Here is a 15,042-nt window from a genome sequence, read left to right on the forward strand (position 1 = left end):
TCTCTGTTCAGATATGCCTTTCTTGGGATTATTTTTCGAGTAGTTTGAAATTAAATATTTATAATCGGGAACTTGCTTCATTTTTAACATGTGTTTTTTTTTTCATTTCCATCCGAAAGCATAAATGATAATTAATTCTGTTTCTCGAATTTTGGATGTCAAAAAATCATTTTGAAAATTAATTGAAATCCAAACTCACAAGGGCAATTTTGCCGGTAAGAGCAATGTGATCTCACACTGCTAAAATTTTCAATCGCCGGCATCGAATAATCGACTTTCACACGGGATCCATTGCAAAAAAATAATTGAGCATAAAATATGCATCTAAAACCCGCTGAAGATTATAGAAAGGCAGATTTTAGAAATTTGCCAAAAGTAAATTTGGTGTATTACTGATGGCCGACCGGTAGTATGTATACTATACCGGCAATCTGAACTCATTCCTAATTGTAAATATTAGAGGCAAATAAAATTTCAGATGGTCGAGAGGAAGTTACGGAAATTCTACAATAGGTTTTGCATCCCTCAATGCAACATTAGGAACGCTATCCACTTGATGGAAAGCAACTCACTTCCACAGTTGTGGCCGACGGATCCCTCATTCTTGGGCAAGCACATAAGTTAAAAAATTAGCCTTGTGGTTTCGTCCAGGGCAGAGGCAACCCATCAGACGCTGTCTCGCATCTGCCCTGAGACGAAGGTGGTATTTGCTCCCTTATAAGAATTCAAAAACACGACATGTGTATGAATTATATTGAGGAAGCCGCCGAATAAAAATTCAGGCCTAAAGTCGGCCGAAGCTGGACTAGATTTTTTGTAGGACCTAAGGGAGTCATAAGAGATCATAGCAATATTTGTAACATTGAAAAGTGAATAACATATTACCACTTTCTATCAATTAAAAGAAGATAAAATTAGTTTGAAAGGTTTTTAAGCTGCAACTATGACTTGGCCGATTTGTAAAGTTGGATGCAAGATTGAGTTGTATGTACTCTTGTGCTTCACGCTTTCCATTTATTCAATCCAAAGTGACTTTCCTCTGCTTGTTTTCAAATAGTTTTGAACTTTATTATCTTCGCCTTCATGCAGTCTCATGACTAATCCAAATTTTTAGCAAAACGCTTTGGACAAAGTATCATGCGTAAATTGCTGTCAAATAAATATTCGAGTTTACTTTGGAAATGATATTATAAACGCCAATAGAATCATCAACATTTTCGCTAGAAGCTCGGCAACCTGGCAGTACAATTTCATTCGCTTGTTTTTTGCATTAGAATGTAATATGCCAATTTTTACCCTAATTTTTTTAGTGAAATGAGTTAATCTCGTGTTATATAACGATCTGGGTTCGTTTATATCCAACTTTTTCAATTGAAACCTGGACACAAATACTTCGGACTATTTTTTCGCAAAATTTATTATAAGCTAGGGTAGGTGAGTGTTTAAAAAAAGTAAATTTTTTGAAAGGGTATTTTCTGCGCGAAATTTGGTATTAATCAATTGGATTGAATAGTCACCACTACATAGCAAAAGTATCTGTCAATTTAGTCAAATTCTATCTTCTTTGCATTGGATTTGACGGGAGAAGTTTGCCGAGCGGAGACTGAAAATTTAAGCTATTCAACTTGGAAAGTCGGTTGCAAGCAGGGTGAGGAAACGTATACAAGATGACCGCTCCGTGTGATTCAACAAAGGGGACATGCACAACCTTCTCTGAGGAGGAGTTCGGAAAAAGGATGGATAGGTGCTTAACTGATGTTCTCATGAAGACTTGTAAGTTGGATGTGACTTTGGCCTTTATTACATAATATATTATGAATATGATATTATTAGTCAGGTTGGTAGGATCTACTAGCGTCCAGTTTGCTTTCTTTCCAATTGAGAATTAAGACGCCTTGGTAGTCAGGCTCTACAGAGTTCGAAGTGTTGGTCAGAGTGTCACAATTGTAACCTAAAATTTACCCAAGATATAATGATTGGATATGATACATAGTTCCTTGGATGCATTTATTAAGTCTTTAGTTAGGACTTGCTTAAAATCCATATTACATTCCAGAGATATTCAAAAATAGAGTGAGGTTACTACCCTGATGCACGCTTTTCATTGGCTTCATTGAAATCAAATTGACGAAGCAATTCAATAAACCAGAATTTCTTAAAAAGTTGATTGCAGAAGATAGCACGACGTCGATACTTCGAATACGAACGACTTTCTTCTCTTTTTTCATCTTTGGATTAGCTGCCCGCACCGATAAAGATTGAGACCTGTGGCTCATCATATGTGGTACAAAACTCCCAAATAGTATCTTATCAGCTATTGTCAACTGAAAGTGTTTACTGCCTTTGCTCCAATCCGTTTCATGATTCAAATTTCAATAGAAAGGTCAAATTAAAATCTTATACATCGTCAATTTCGCTATCCTGTGTGCGCCATTCTTCAGTATAGGCAATATGAAGTAATAGACTTTATTTATTATATGAGCATTTCGCCTATGGGTTTCCTCTACTTCATTGTTGTCATCCGTTATCAGTGTCTCCACATAGGCAATGCGGTTCACTCAGTGTTATGCTTTGCCCTCGGTCTTTCAGAGTGTATCACAATTTTCGTCTTATTCCCATTTATTCTCGGTGCCTTATCTAGTTTCGGCTGTTTTTTCTAAAGTGTAGATCGTGCCACAATGTTTCTATCGTTTGAATAGGACACTATATTTGGCCGTCTAGGGGTTTTCACACTACGTACCTCAAGGTGAAATTGACCAATTTCAACTCCGAGGTCAGCCCATCGTCTTGCTCAAGCCAAGAACCACTTCTGAAACTTCGTATCAATGGGGCTGATGATTGGCTCATTGTTATTCTAATGAGTGTCCTATGGTGATTTATCCGAGTATACAAATATTTCCCAGACATGTTTGGACCATGAGTTTTGTTTTGCTTCCTTGGACTTGCTCGTTAGATTAGAGTAGTAGCCACCAGCTATTAGCTGCATTCTTCTCAATAGATGGAATTTTCTTTTGACGAATTCTAAGTCGGATCGAAGAGGAGGGTATGGGCAAAACCATTTTCCTGTTTTCTGCTCTCCATTGTGATAGGGGTGTATTTCGAATAAGTTTGGTAGCCAGTATTTAACATTATAAAACAAAGAAGGTTGTGAAGTTTGGATTTTTGCATGTAGATCAACTTTTCTCATTGCATTGCTTTTCGCATGGTTTATTTGAAGAACGGCAATTAACATTATATCTATTTTTCCATTATAGCTGGTGGATTAGTTATGGGTACCATTATATCATTGTTAATTTTTCGACAAAGAAAATGGCCAATAATTCTTGGAGGTGGTGTTGGTGCCGGAGTAGCATTTAGTACGTGTGAACATCGATTAAATGCTGCTGCAGCTGCTGATACAGAAAACAAGCAAGAAACATATTTTTAAATATTGAGAACATTAGGAAAAGATGTGATGTCAAGCAAGAATTAAAATGTTTAAAGAAGATGTTAATCTCGCGGAAATTCACAGTATGGATCGCGATATCAGGGACCAGGAGGAAATTGTTTTCTTCGCAGGAAATTTGCATTTATGTTTGTTTCATTTATTTCTCTTAGTTTTTATCTCAATGATAAATTCGTATAGTCAGTTTGATAATCGTTTGAAATAAAAGTGTCCAAAATGTCATCCATCTCCCTTTTTATCACTTTATTTTTCAATTCACTTTGTTGTGTCGGAGTTTATCTTCCAAACTGGAAATTCCTTGTCGATCCCTTATTTCCCATTCTGATAAGTGATGACCTTAGCGAATCTATAGGAATTCATACGTTATTGTCGTTTCCCAGACTTTGATGAACTCTACTTGAACCATTAGGAGCAATTAGGCAAAACCTAAATAAATTGAAGGGACGAAATGTAGGCGTTGATTTCTGCAAAAAAATGAAGCCAATATTTTTTTCATTTTTCTCAAATTTCCAGGTGGAGGATTTGTAATTGGTACTGTTGTCTCAGTGTTATTCTTCCGACGAAGAGCTTGGCCAATTATTCTTGGCGGAGGTTTCGGTACCGGTGTAGCATATAGAAATTGCGAAAAAGAATTAAACAAGTAACTGATAATCGAGTGTAGCGACCGCAACATTATTTTCTATTAGTGGGATAATTATGATAACTATTTTGTTAATTTTTTTTTTTTTTATCTCAGCAATAGAAAATTTCATTGTAATTTCCCGGTTTTCTTATAGAGATGAAATGAAATAAACAAAGAAATGTTGTTGAAACCACTGCCTATTTGAGAAGTTTTTCTTTTCCTTGCGAATGAGTGTCAAAAGGAATGTACGTTCTTTTGAATGGCTTTTAATAGAACAACAAATCATGTTTAGCTAGAATAGATTCTCACTACGCAATAAAGAAAACTTCCCACGTCAACTAGTAAGAATTTGTTGAAGGTTTAAACTGACATAGAACATAAAAACAAAAAATCAATAATTAGTTGAGGTAAGTTGTAAAAATTCAATAACCCAAAACTCTAGTAAAATCTGTACTTCGTATAATAAAGGACTAATACTATTAACTTAATGAATTAAAAGAAAACGTTCAGTGAGGAGGGAATTTGTCCTGCTGGCGATCAAATCTTTTTGCTTTACGGGACAACGTGTAAGTTCGTGCAGCCGCCTCTTGGTACACCACAACCGCTCGAATACTACCAAGGTTAAGGTGAAATGACTCTCCGGAGCAAGTATAGTTAGTGGGGAAGGGTGGGTTAATCAAAGTGATAGAAATCTTCGGATTTCCTCCTCCATCAGCGACGTGTAGGAGTGTACACAACCATTCTTGGTTATTAAGATGCTATCGTATAAAAAGTGTTCCTGTTGGCATCCAAAGGAGGAACGGGCTGGTGCCGAGGCTCTAGATGAATAAGTGCATTTTAACTAATGCGACCAAATGAGAAATAATCGATATCGTGCTAGCATTCCATCGCATAATAGCTCTCATCAGACAGTGTCAAGTATCGAACCAATATCACGTTCTCAGACCACAAGCATTTTTAACGCTCCTTTTCGAAATCCACTAAAGGCGAATTGGGAGAAGTGCAAAATTGCACAATATCTAGGAGGTGCATCGAGCGCCATATTGGAATTGAGAAAACAACCCAAGTGGTCACCAAAAGCATGAAAGAAGGTTTCGAAGAGCTGTGCTCTTTCGGTGCGCCAGGAAGTTAACAATTCTTATTTGTTAAACTGGGCGGACAATCAGCTACATTTGCTGGTTGAGGCATGACAGAAAAGTTTTTGAAGACCCATTAGCTATGAGGAAATATTGCTTGGTAAGTTTGCAAGATATACATACTACAGGGTGGCGCTAGACCATTTTACCGAAAAATTACCAGAATGAATGCACCGGAAAAAAGAATACCTTAGAAAATCCTGTAACTCTCCATGATTTTTCTTACATCTATTAACCTCTACTAAATTTTCATTGGCTATTCCACATAAGAATGATTTGAGATTTATAATGGTGGTGCAATTCTAAGAAAATATATAGATGTGTCGTTACCTGGGTTCTTTAAGGTTATTACGTACGCAACAACGTTGAGCGCCAACCAAACTCCCCTGACAGGTTTGCCAGTCGTGAATATCGACTGCGCGAGATAATATATGGAACCGGATGGCACGTGCTGGAACTAACTCGAATGATAGTAGTTTAGCGAGGTTCTTGGCTCTCAAATTTTATCTCCCTGTCAGGACACAGATTTTATCATGTGCCTTGAATTAAGAGTCAAAAAACTAAACCCACCCCGGGGAAACTACTCAAATGCAGAGGTATAGTCTCCGCAGAAGGAGCTAAATTTACGTGATGAGTCAATAATTTGTGCCAACTCCTCGGCAAACCTTTAGAAGCAGGAGCTCCTGAGTTCCAGATGGGCAAGGTTCATTCTACTTCTTTCTACATTCTTCACTCAGGCATTAGTTTCAGCCGGCTATGTAGAGGGATCCGGTGAAGAGCCCTGTTTTCAGCGTCAAGTTCGAATTTACAACAGGATGTTCACCTAGTGAACAAAATCCTCCAGTTCGTTTAGGCATCAGAGTATCCTTATCTTAACACTAACAAGCCCGGTGTTCGTAAACTCTAAAAGATAGCGGGAATGCTACCTTTCGGGCACCACAGTTGTTGCGTTGATAACAGAGTTGGCGACCAACGTGGGGCCACAGTTTGTTGTGTACGTAATGGACATTTCTCCAATAAGATATCGCCAGTTGAAATTCAAAGGACGGCTTGGTAACAGAAGCAGTCACGTCTATAAAATATTAGGGATCGACAAAAACATCGTGAAAAAATGCATTTTTTCAGAAAAAGTAAATGTGAAAGATAAGAATAGAAATGGTGGACCAACGGCACTTTCCATAGAAGCGAAAGGAAAGATCCGAACATTTATCGAAAATAGTCAGGAGCAACCCGGTGAACAGTGGGGAAGCGATTGGACACATCCATAGGGCTCGGTAAACAAGTGCCGAAGCGAATTGTACAATGCTAGATTACATCAACCAAAGGGCGGCGATCGCCTGAGCTTCTGCCAGAAGTTCCGCGGCATGCAAACACCCTATTTGCCAACGAGTTGTGGATACAATTGTATCCTACCCTAATCGATAGAACAGAACAGTGAGAACGAGCGATTTCGCCGGTATTCGCACAATACAGTGTCCGATATTCGACACAAATTATGATAGCTGGCGCGACAGAAATCGCGGAAAAAACCGATTACATTTTACCGTGGAAGTAGTTTCCTTTGATAGAGAATACTATAGGCAGGAAATATCCACCCAGTGTTTGTACAATGTCTATCAATTTATGGACAGAGAAGAGACGATTTTGATACAGGATGGAACTCGACCTCGTCAAAGCTGTATGAAAATTTACGAAGCGATTTACAAGCCTACCATCGCTCTTAACTTGTTATTTAAGGTGCCTATATCGAATCGCTGTATCTGTCTCAGAAAATTGACAGGCAGATATATATTTGCCTTGGTCATTGGGCGCTCGGTAATCAACGCGAATCACAAGTCGATCGCTCAATAGTTTACAAGAAGGAAAAGGTACAAAACATTCCAAGAGATAAAAGCGTTACAGCAGACGCCTAAAATGTGAAGACCATGGCACATTTTATAAAGACAACGTGATGAAATGACAAATGACAATCTGCTCGACAATAGTTAATATATTTATCCGCAACCGCCGATCGTGAATCGGGAGATGACATAATTCGAACATTTTCAGAATCCTTGATTGGAAGCATTGGAATATAGCAGATAAATATTTCATGACTGTTAAAAATACGCTATAACGAAAAGTATCATTTGTAAAATTTGAGGATAGTCATTGGAGCTAGAGTAAATTATCCGAATATCATAAAAGCGTACTTAATGGAGCGTATCTAAACATTGTGCCCTTCTAATTTGTAAGGCATTAGTTTCTTAGGAGTACTTATTTAGTATACTTGCAAAATAACAATTTGATGTTGTCAAAAAAGCGCCAGGCATTGTACAAGGCCTCCTATTTTATCATTTGCGATTAAACCTTGAAGATGAAATGATGCAATAAACGCTTTCATTCGTTTTAGTTTTTAATATTTATTTCAATTTATAATATCCTTACTTAATAATAAAACAACATAATTCAAAGTAAGACAACTCCATTGATCCTTTCCTCCTTCGGTTCGAGAATTGTCATATGTAAAGTGTCTTGATATATTTTTTGGGCTTTCAAAGGTAAAATTTACAGAATCGGTTTTTAATAAGCGAGTTTTTTCCTTGTCCTATAGCCTTCTCTAATTCCTCTATTCTATTGTAATATAAGGTTATTACTTAGGGATGAAGCGGGGATTCGTATTAACAAAATGGGAGCGTACCATGAATTGGAGTGGAAGTGAAAAAAGGCAATGATAAGTGATGAGGGGAGTTTAAGTCTTAGTAGTATTATTGGTTGTGATTTACTTTCCGACTTTTTCAGCAGAACGACCAAATATTCCAGAAGTAGTTTAGCCAGATGTCTACAACTAAGACTACAAATCGGTGATTAAAAAAAAGGAAAGTGTCAGCGATATATCATCACAATTATAAATGCTGGTCGATTGATTTTATCAAAATAAAAGAAAAATGCAAATCTGAAATATTGTTTAGGGTAAATTTAAGGTAGCGATGGTAATTAATATGGATGGGGCCACACTTTTCGTGTTGTTCGTTTCAGTCTCCTTCTACAAAATCAGGCAATTATGGATACTGAGGATTTTTATTTGACTTTCATAAATGGAAAACGACCCTCCATGAAAGCAAATGGCACATATCGTTCTTACTTTGTGATAGATACAAGTTATTCCGCGTTCTCTTTAATATTTTAATTGAATCTTATTGACTTTATTGTGCTTAATCGGTTAATTCGGCATTTATTGGTTTATAGTTTATGGCAATATTTTCTTAAATACTTTTACAAGTGACTAGAATAGATATTTCGGATCGATCCTTCTCTAAATCTATAATTCTTAGATAGAAATAGATATTAAAAAGAAGAATGCAATAGGCGTAATAGTTTAAAACGTTATTACAACAATGATAACAAAATAAAGTCTAGAAATTACGTCTAATCAGAGAAATAAATATCTTAAATAATGCTCACTTTCTCTATAGATCATCAATTTGGTGCAAACATTTCTTATCAATTTATTGATTATAAATTATTTTAGTGTTTAGCATCCAACAAATTACTTTGTTGGGAAATCCGGCCAGTAATTTATATAATACCTATGTGTTGTACCTTCAAACACGCGATCTAGCCAATTACTAAGTCCATCCAGAAGATTCTCCTCTAGTAAAATCTTAGCATCGTTCTCACTATTTTCGGAAGAATCGCTGTCTTGCATGCCGAGGAATGCCCCAGCCTCAGGATCGGAATTTGGTAATGTACTCAAATGGCGTGTCATTTTCAACATTCTCTGTAGGGAACGCAACCAACATTAGAAAATATAGAGCAACCGACCCTCCACTAGTAAACCTACCTTGGCACCACGTTTCGATTCAGGGTGTTTAGCATGATACATGCAGAAATATTTGCGATGCCCGTTTAACACTAAAACTGTTCCAATGCAATTGCGAGGATTAATTTGAAGGTCTCTTTGCTCAGGAAGCGACAATCTTAGTAGTTCCGAGAACCAACTGAGACCCTTCTCAATAAGCATATGAGAAAACATCAGAGTCTTGTTCTTGCGATATGGCCAAACAGCTTTATGAAAACCGGGAATTAGCTTGCTGCGGGATTGCAAATCAGTTATGAGGACAACTGTCCGACAGCCTGGTTTGAGCAATCGCACAAGTCCATTGTATTTTTCTGCTCGAAGTTCATGTAGTTTTAGTTCAGGCACATATGTTTGTTTGGCAGCTGGAAAAGTACAAATTAGATTATACTTCAACAGAACATCCACTTCCAAATCTACCGTTATTGTTCTCCAGTTTCACACCACGTTTCTTGATATTTTCTTCTTCAACACGAACTAGGTAAGCCATCAAATATCCGACCGCCAGAATGAACCCAACCGTCGCCACAACGGATAATGCCGGTAGAATATGCTCTTGGCCGAGATTATCTGCAAAATATTCGACAACGAGAAGCATTTTACTGAAGACTCTCCCCAGCAAACCTTGCGCATGTTCATCGAGTAGGTCCTAGGATAAATTCATACTTAGTTCCTTCTCAAATTACCGCCTAAAAGAAGTCAATTCTTACTTTAACCAATGCTTCATAACTAAGTGCCTCTGTGCTTCGAAGAAGTCGTTGGATTGTATCGTCAAGCTTCTGTTTCGTTTGATTCATCGTTTGCTCTTCAGACTCTTTTTCCTGGCGATTAATATTCAATTTGGCTCCGTTTATCCACTCGTATTTGATGTGTGATGTGTCCCTGCGCCATATAACAACTAATCGCAATAGCATATCATTGTCAGTGATTCCTTTTGATAGAGCATTCACGAAATCTGATTGTTTATCCTAAAAATCGAAGGAATTAGACATTCATATTCGGGCTGCATCAATACTCTCAGCTTGCCTGATAAATGTAAGCAAAACGGACTCTTTCCGCGTTGTAGCCTCCTTGTAAAGCTATTTTACGTAGAACATGTCGAGCGTCATTATGTGCTTCGGTGTTTTCCGTGATCAGCACAACACACAGCCGCTTTCGGGGACGATTCCATTCAGTCGGACATACACCTGCAATTCAGTCCAGTGTAGTGGATATCTACAGACAGATCAAAAACTGAATTTATAAATTACCATCTAACATTTCCTGCGAAGATAATCTGGGTAGCACTAAATACTGGTTCGCTGATATCACATTGACGAGAGTTTGAGTTGGAATATCTGCCATAGACACGCTGGCTACAGGTCGAGCCGAATCTTCATTAAATATGAGTAAAGTGTCTAAGCTTGGATGTACTTTAAATCTTTCTTGGGTTAATTGCGTTTCTTTGGTATTCAAATGTATAAAACTATATAGATAGAATAGAAAAGAGAAATCGTTATTTTTGGATTGCAATTTCGTGATGATATACAAACCCAAATGCTACACGATGGCGGTACCCGTAAGCCGTTATGATGTATCGTAAGCGGGGCTGATTTCTTGGCTCCATTATTAAAGCCCGAACACGATTGTCGCTCCAGCCATTCAAAAACTCTTCGAGATTGCTGTCGTTGACCGTTTGAATCAGTTTGTATGGCATTTTATGTCTGACAAAGTCTGGAATGTTTTAGAAAAATTTATATTGCATTGTCTTACCTAAAGCAATAGTTTCTAATCAATTCAAGTAATGGACTTGTTTTCTGAAACATAGAATAACAGCAGCCATAATCGTAAAAGCTGTAAAAGCGCGGAACGAAAAAATGGGCCGGCTGCTTGAACAAATCAATGGGTCACCAAAGAGACAAAAGAGCTCAATTCCCAAGAAAGTGCAGCGCTTAAGTGCCACCAGATCTTGGAAAAGTGTTCGACTCTATCGGACTTTAGAAATCAGTGGTAAAAACGCTATGAAAGGCCTACAGTAAAATATAGATTACTATCATCGGGCTCCCAGTGGAAGCAGCGCTGTTTTCAATAGAAGAGTAAAAATAGTCTGATTCATGTGATTAGGAGAGCACACAATACATTTGGACAAGAGATCAGACGGTTCGAGCAGCTCTGTAGGCTTGCAGAGACAAGGATCAATGAAATCGCAATGATATAGGCCGCATATTTTCTGGCAAGGAATTCTAGCCCTGGAAACACGACAACAGGAGGACCAATCATGCAGATAATTGCAATGCAGCCTCAAAGACACAATCTGAAAAAGCAAAAGAAAATGATTCAAATAACTATGCGAAGATGCCAATACAAAAACTTAAGTTAGAGCTTATAGAGTAATAAAAAGGTTATGGAGACAAAAATCATCGCAGGTAACCTGCCTCAAACATTTTTCCCCATGGCCAAAATTTCATTTTATTCGAGCAAACTACTAGGCCCCCAGAACTCGTAGCAAGCAACATATTCCACTCGAAATGCACACCACAGGCCCTCAAACTGGGAAATTCCCGATTGCGATAAAACAATTTTGTTCCGCCGCCTAGTCCAGTATGGCTTCTTTAAATGTCAAACGAATGTCGCTTGCGCGTTTTAATTGAAACTGTCTCAAATATTTCCTACTTGACATGTCCAGAAACTGACCAGACGGCTCGATCCGCTTGGATGTTAGCAGTCTATCCAGCTTCAGTTTACCGCCATCGGAAATTGCCCAGATTGAGAAGTTCTGAATACGAAGCATTTCTGCCGAATGCTTTTGCTTGCTGCGGATTCTGGGGACCTAGTGCTCTGCTTGGATAAATTGGAATTTTGCTCCGATCACTTTTTAACCCTTGCGCAGTCCGACTTTCGATAGTTTGCGCGGTGGTACTTTGTAACTAATTCGGATACTTTTGAATGGATCAATTTTTTAGACATGAACAATTTGGAAACGATATTTTCAGTTTCTTCCCAGGTTTGAGGGCGACCTAAACAGATTATGTTCTGCTATTCGGGCAGTAAATATATCAAAGCAAATGACAACAAATCTAAATAACAATAACCTCACCGTCATTCAACGGGGATTAAAGAAGTTGCCAGAGCGATAATTGCTTTTCGGGTGCTTGAGGTGTGGATATTTTCGAAAATATTCGATAATTAATAATGAGGTCATATCATTGGAATTGTCTTTTGATAGTAAAAGAATGCAACGGATTTTAAATTGTCTTTGCGTTTTGCATCGATTCCAAGTACGTAACGTAAATGATGAAGAAATATTCGAAATTGTGTTTATTATTTGTTCTACACGAAACAAAGAATGAACCGACAAATTCAATTATAATTACAACGAATAAGAATACGTACTCTAAGAGGTTTGAGTGCCCGCCGTTCAAGTATCGAATCTAATTCAAAAGTTTCGTAATTGAATGGTGAGCGAGGCAACTCGCAAGAGACCATCTAACTAAAGATGCAGATACCAACGTCTTGCAAGTCCACGCACACGGGTTCCAAGGGCGGGTTTATTGGTGCGCCGACCTGGAAATGGCTGAGCATGAGCGCTTTAAGGTCTACTGGATCAATATTGAGAGTACACAATGATCTTGAGTTCGGGCAGGCTTTGCTATACGAGAATAAAATAGTAGCTAAGTTTAAGATCTCCAATACCACCTGACCTTGGCTTCCAAAGTTTCAGAAATTAGGAAATAAAAAAAAAATGAATTTTCACGATACTCTCATTGGCATGGCAGTTGTGTCATGGGAGAACCGATGCAGTTCGGTTTTACTACCTTTGAAAGTACAGCCGCTGCCGGTGAAGGGAATGCTACACAGATTGGAAACGAGTACTCCCCAGAAAAATGAAAAACGTCATATGACCTTCAAAGATCTTTCATTCACCTCCGGACGGAGCTTCGACCTGAACGTAGACTTTCAGCGAAGTGCGCCATACGCTGATCTAGTGTAGAGGCGTTATGATGTGCAAAGGAAACCCACTGCCGCATTTCATCTTTGATGGCGTTTTGGTTTCTCGAAATTAAGGAATCTCAATCATCAGCCCTATGCCTTGTGAGTTGGGGCTTAAGAATACACTGAAAGCCTTCCTTTGCAGGACAGAATTCCACAATTTCAACGCAAATGGGTATGTGCTCCAGGAAATGGTTCGATGGAAAACGCGAATAGACCAACAATCACATTATCAAGTTCCTCACAGAGCACAGTAATCGCTACAGCCAGTATCCTCATCGCTTTGGATAGGATTATTCACCGAGTTGTCCTGTATGCCTCCGTAATTCAAAACGAGCTAATGGCGGATGGAGGAAAGGTTAATAACTGGAAGAATCAAAGCCAAGGTATGGTGGTCACACACAACAGCCTTGCAGGGATGAAAAACTTTCAAATCCCAAAGCAGGTTATAGTACTTATACACTTTCTGTTACTACCAACTAGCGGAGTTTGTTGAAATGCATTTCTTCGGGTTTCTCTGAAAATCTGAAAACTGTTTACAAAACAGCTCAAGAGTGTTCAACTTTAGTTTTAAGTTCAAATTTTTCCACTCATTCGCGATCTCAGAAACCTTTGGCCGTAAAGCAAACCTATCGTCATAAAATTGATCCTTGAATGTCAAATCAAATTTTTACCGCTCCGCCTTGAATAGAAGCGGCCGCGGGCTCGTCAAATTCCTTACTTACCCACGATTTTTTGCAAACTGTAAATGCTTTCCTTGTACACGTAATTGTGACCATTCAACACCAGCACTATACACGGGAGGGAATGTACGCCAGTCTTTCGCAGAAGTTGACTCTCGTGGCCGGCATTAACGGTTGCGAACACAATTCCTGCAAATGAAAAACATCTTAGCCATCGTTATCGAGAATTGTGACTACCGGCAATAACCTAAAGGCTCCAATGAATCAATCATTTTCTTGAACGAGTTCGCCGCCTTCATGCACGAAAAGCACCAATCGGCGTAGAAGAACAAAATGTGAGGCACCAAGCGGCTTTTCGGCACAATATTTTGCTCATAGTATTTTGTGGTTATCGACAATTTATGGAACAAACTGATGTCCTGGTCGAAGTGGAATCGATGTCCGAAAAACTCTTCAAACGGATCCGGGGCAAAACGCCCGTACTGGCTGTAATCGTGTGGCTCGCGGAACATGTGCGAGTCCTCGTTAGTTATCCCGTGTTGGTCATAAACTCGCCTTCGCTCCGCATCCGAGAGCAACTCGTACGCCTGCTTGATTTCCACAAATTTTCGCTCGGCATCTGGGTCACTCGATTTGTCCGGGTGCCTGTAGGGAATTGAGGCGACACGATAAAGGCATGACAGCGTTAGTAGAGAACCGGATTGATTCAGTTTTACCATTCTTTCGCAAGTTGTTTGTAGGCTCGTCGGATATCCGCTAAACTTGCATGTCGCGATACACCCAAAATCTTATACGGATCGCCCAAGCTCGAGACAATCGCCGAGCAGTACAACAGCAGCAAAAATGCAAAACAACAAGTCGACACTCGACCAAATTTCGTCATGAGCATTATAGAATTTTCCTATTTCCTGTTTGTCACACTCTCCGCCGACTCCGTACTTATTGGGAAAAATCACAACATTCAAATTCGATACGGTAACAAGATCACATTAAATAGCTTTAATTGGATGATTGTTTCGCGATTGTTTCAATTAAATCGATACGTTCATGATGTCTAAACACAGCCGTCCAGCTTCCTGGGCAATCGATATTAATTTTTGTGATTAAACCGTTCAAAACAAAGTCTAGCAAATTCTTCAAGAAAAAAATTGAAAATTATTGGAAAATATCTGTCAAAGCACTTTGTTCTTGATACACGACTGCATTCGAAGCCGCCAGTGCCACCCAAGATTATCTTGCAATCTAGTACGTTCTTTCAAATTAATCGATTTCTTTCATTCTTATCTGAATTTACTGAACCTTATAAATGTCACGTACATTTTTACGATAATTATATTAGGCGTATATCA

At 38.6% G+C, this 15,042-nt stretch overlaps 2 protein-coding genes across 9 annotated transcripts; one reads left to right on the forward strand and one right to left on the reverse strand.

Moving 5' to 3' along the window:
- Nucleotides 1-1,183: 1,183 nt before the first annotated feature.
- Nucleotides 1,184-4,267, forward strand: LOC119658888 (MICOS complex subunit Mic10-like). 8 transcript variants are annotated; one of them, XM_038066685.1, is made up of 3 exons: nucleotides 1,184-1,430; nucleotides 1,589-1,773; nucleotides 3,255-3,667. In XM_038066685.1, exons 2-3 carry the CDS (start codon nucleotides 1,668-1,670, stop codon nucleotides 3,425-3,427), a joined length of 279 nt encoding a protein of 92 aa, XP_037922613.1. In that variant the 5' UTR covers nucleotides 1,184-1,430; nucleotides 1,589-1,667; the 3' UTR covers nucleotides 3,428-3,667. The 8 variants fall into 8 exon arrangements, with proteins under 8 accessions (XP_037922613.1, XP_037922612.1, XP_037922606.1 ...); XM_038066684.1 differs by having other exon boundaries at nucleotides 1,185-1,434; XM_038066678.1 differs by having other exon boundaries at nucleotides 1,186-1,434; nucleotides 1,514-1,773.
- A 3,322-nt stretch (nucleotides 4,268-7,589) lies between these two features.
- Nucleotides 7,590-14,921, reverse strand: LOC119658639 (dnaJ homolog subfamily C member 16). The gene is made up of 10 exons (XM_038066172.1): nucleotides 14,410-14,921; nucleotides 13,941-14,338; nucleotides 13,736-13,882; nucleotides 10,574-10,754; nucleotides 10,292-10,506; nucleotides 10,068-10,228; nucleotides 9,752-10,009; nucleotides 9,462-9,690; nucleotides 9,027-9,406; nucleotides 7,590-8,963 (listed from the first exon to the last, which is right to left on the reverse strand). Exons 1-10 carry the CDS (start codon nucleotides 14,580-14,582, stop codon nucleotides 8,733-8,735), a joined length of 2,373 nt encoding a protein of 790 aa, XP_037922100.1. The 5' UTR covers nucleotides 14,583-14,921; the 3' UTR covers nucleotides 7,590-8,732.
- Between the last annotated feature and the right edge of the window lie 121 nt (nucleotides 14,922-15,042).

This window comes from Hermetia illucens, chromosome 6 (assembly GCF_905115235.1).
Source record: "Hermetia illucens chromosome 6, iHerIll2.2.curated.20191125, whole genome shotgun sequence".
In the NCBI taxonomy this organism is placed as follows: Eukaryota; Metazoa; Arthropoda; class Insecta; order Diptera; family Stratiomyidae; genus Hermetia; species Hermetia illucens.

Coding starts and splice junctions, on each gene's coding strand:
- LOC119658639 (XM_038066172.1), bottom strand. CDS start 14,582: ATGCTCATGACGAAATTTGGTCGAGTGTCGACTTGTTGTTTTGCATTT. Junction 13,883..13,940: donor TGATTCATTGGAGCCTTTAG/GTTATTGCCGGT, acceptor TTTCATTTGCAG/GAATTGTGTTCGCAACCGTT. Junction 10,755..13,735: donor CAGTTTGCAAAAAATCGTGG/GTAAGTAAGGAA, acceptor AAAACATTCCAG/ACTTTGTCAGACATAAAATG.
- LOC119658888 (XM_038066685.1), top strand. CDS start 1,668: ATGACCGCTCCGTGTGATTCAACAAAGGGGACATGCACAACCTTCTCT. Junction 1,774..3,254: donor TGATGTTCTCATGAAGACTT/GTAAGTTGGATG, acceptor TTTCCATTATAG/CTGGTGGATTAGTTATGGGT.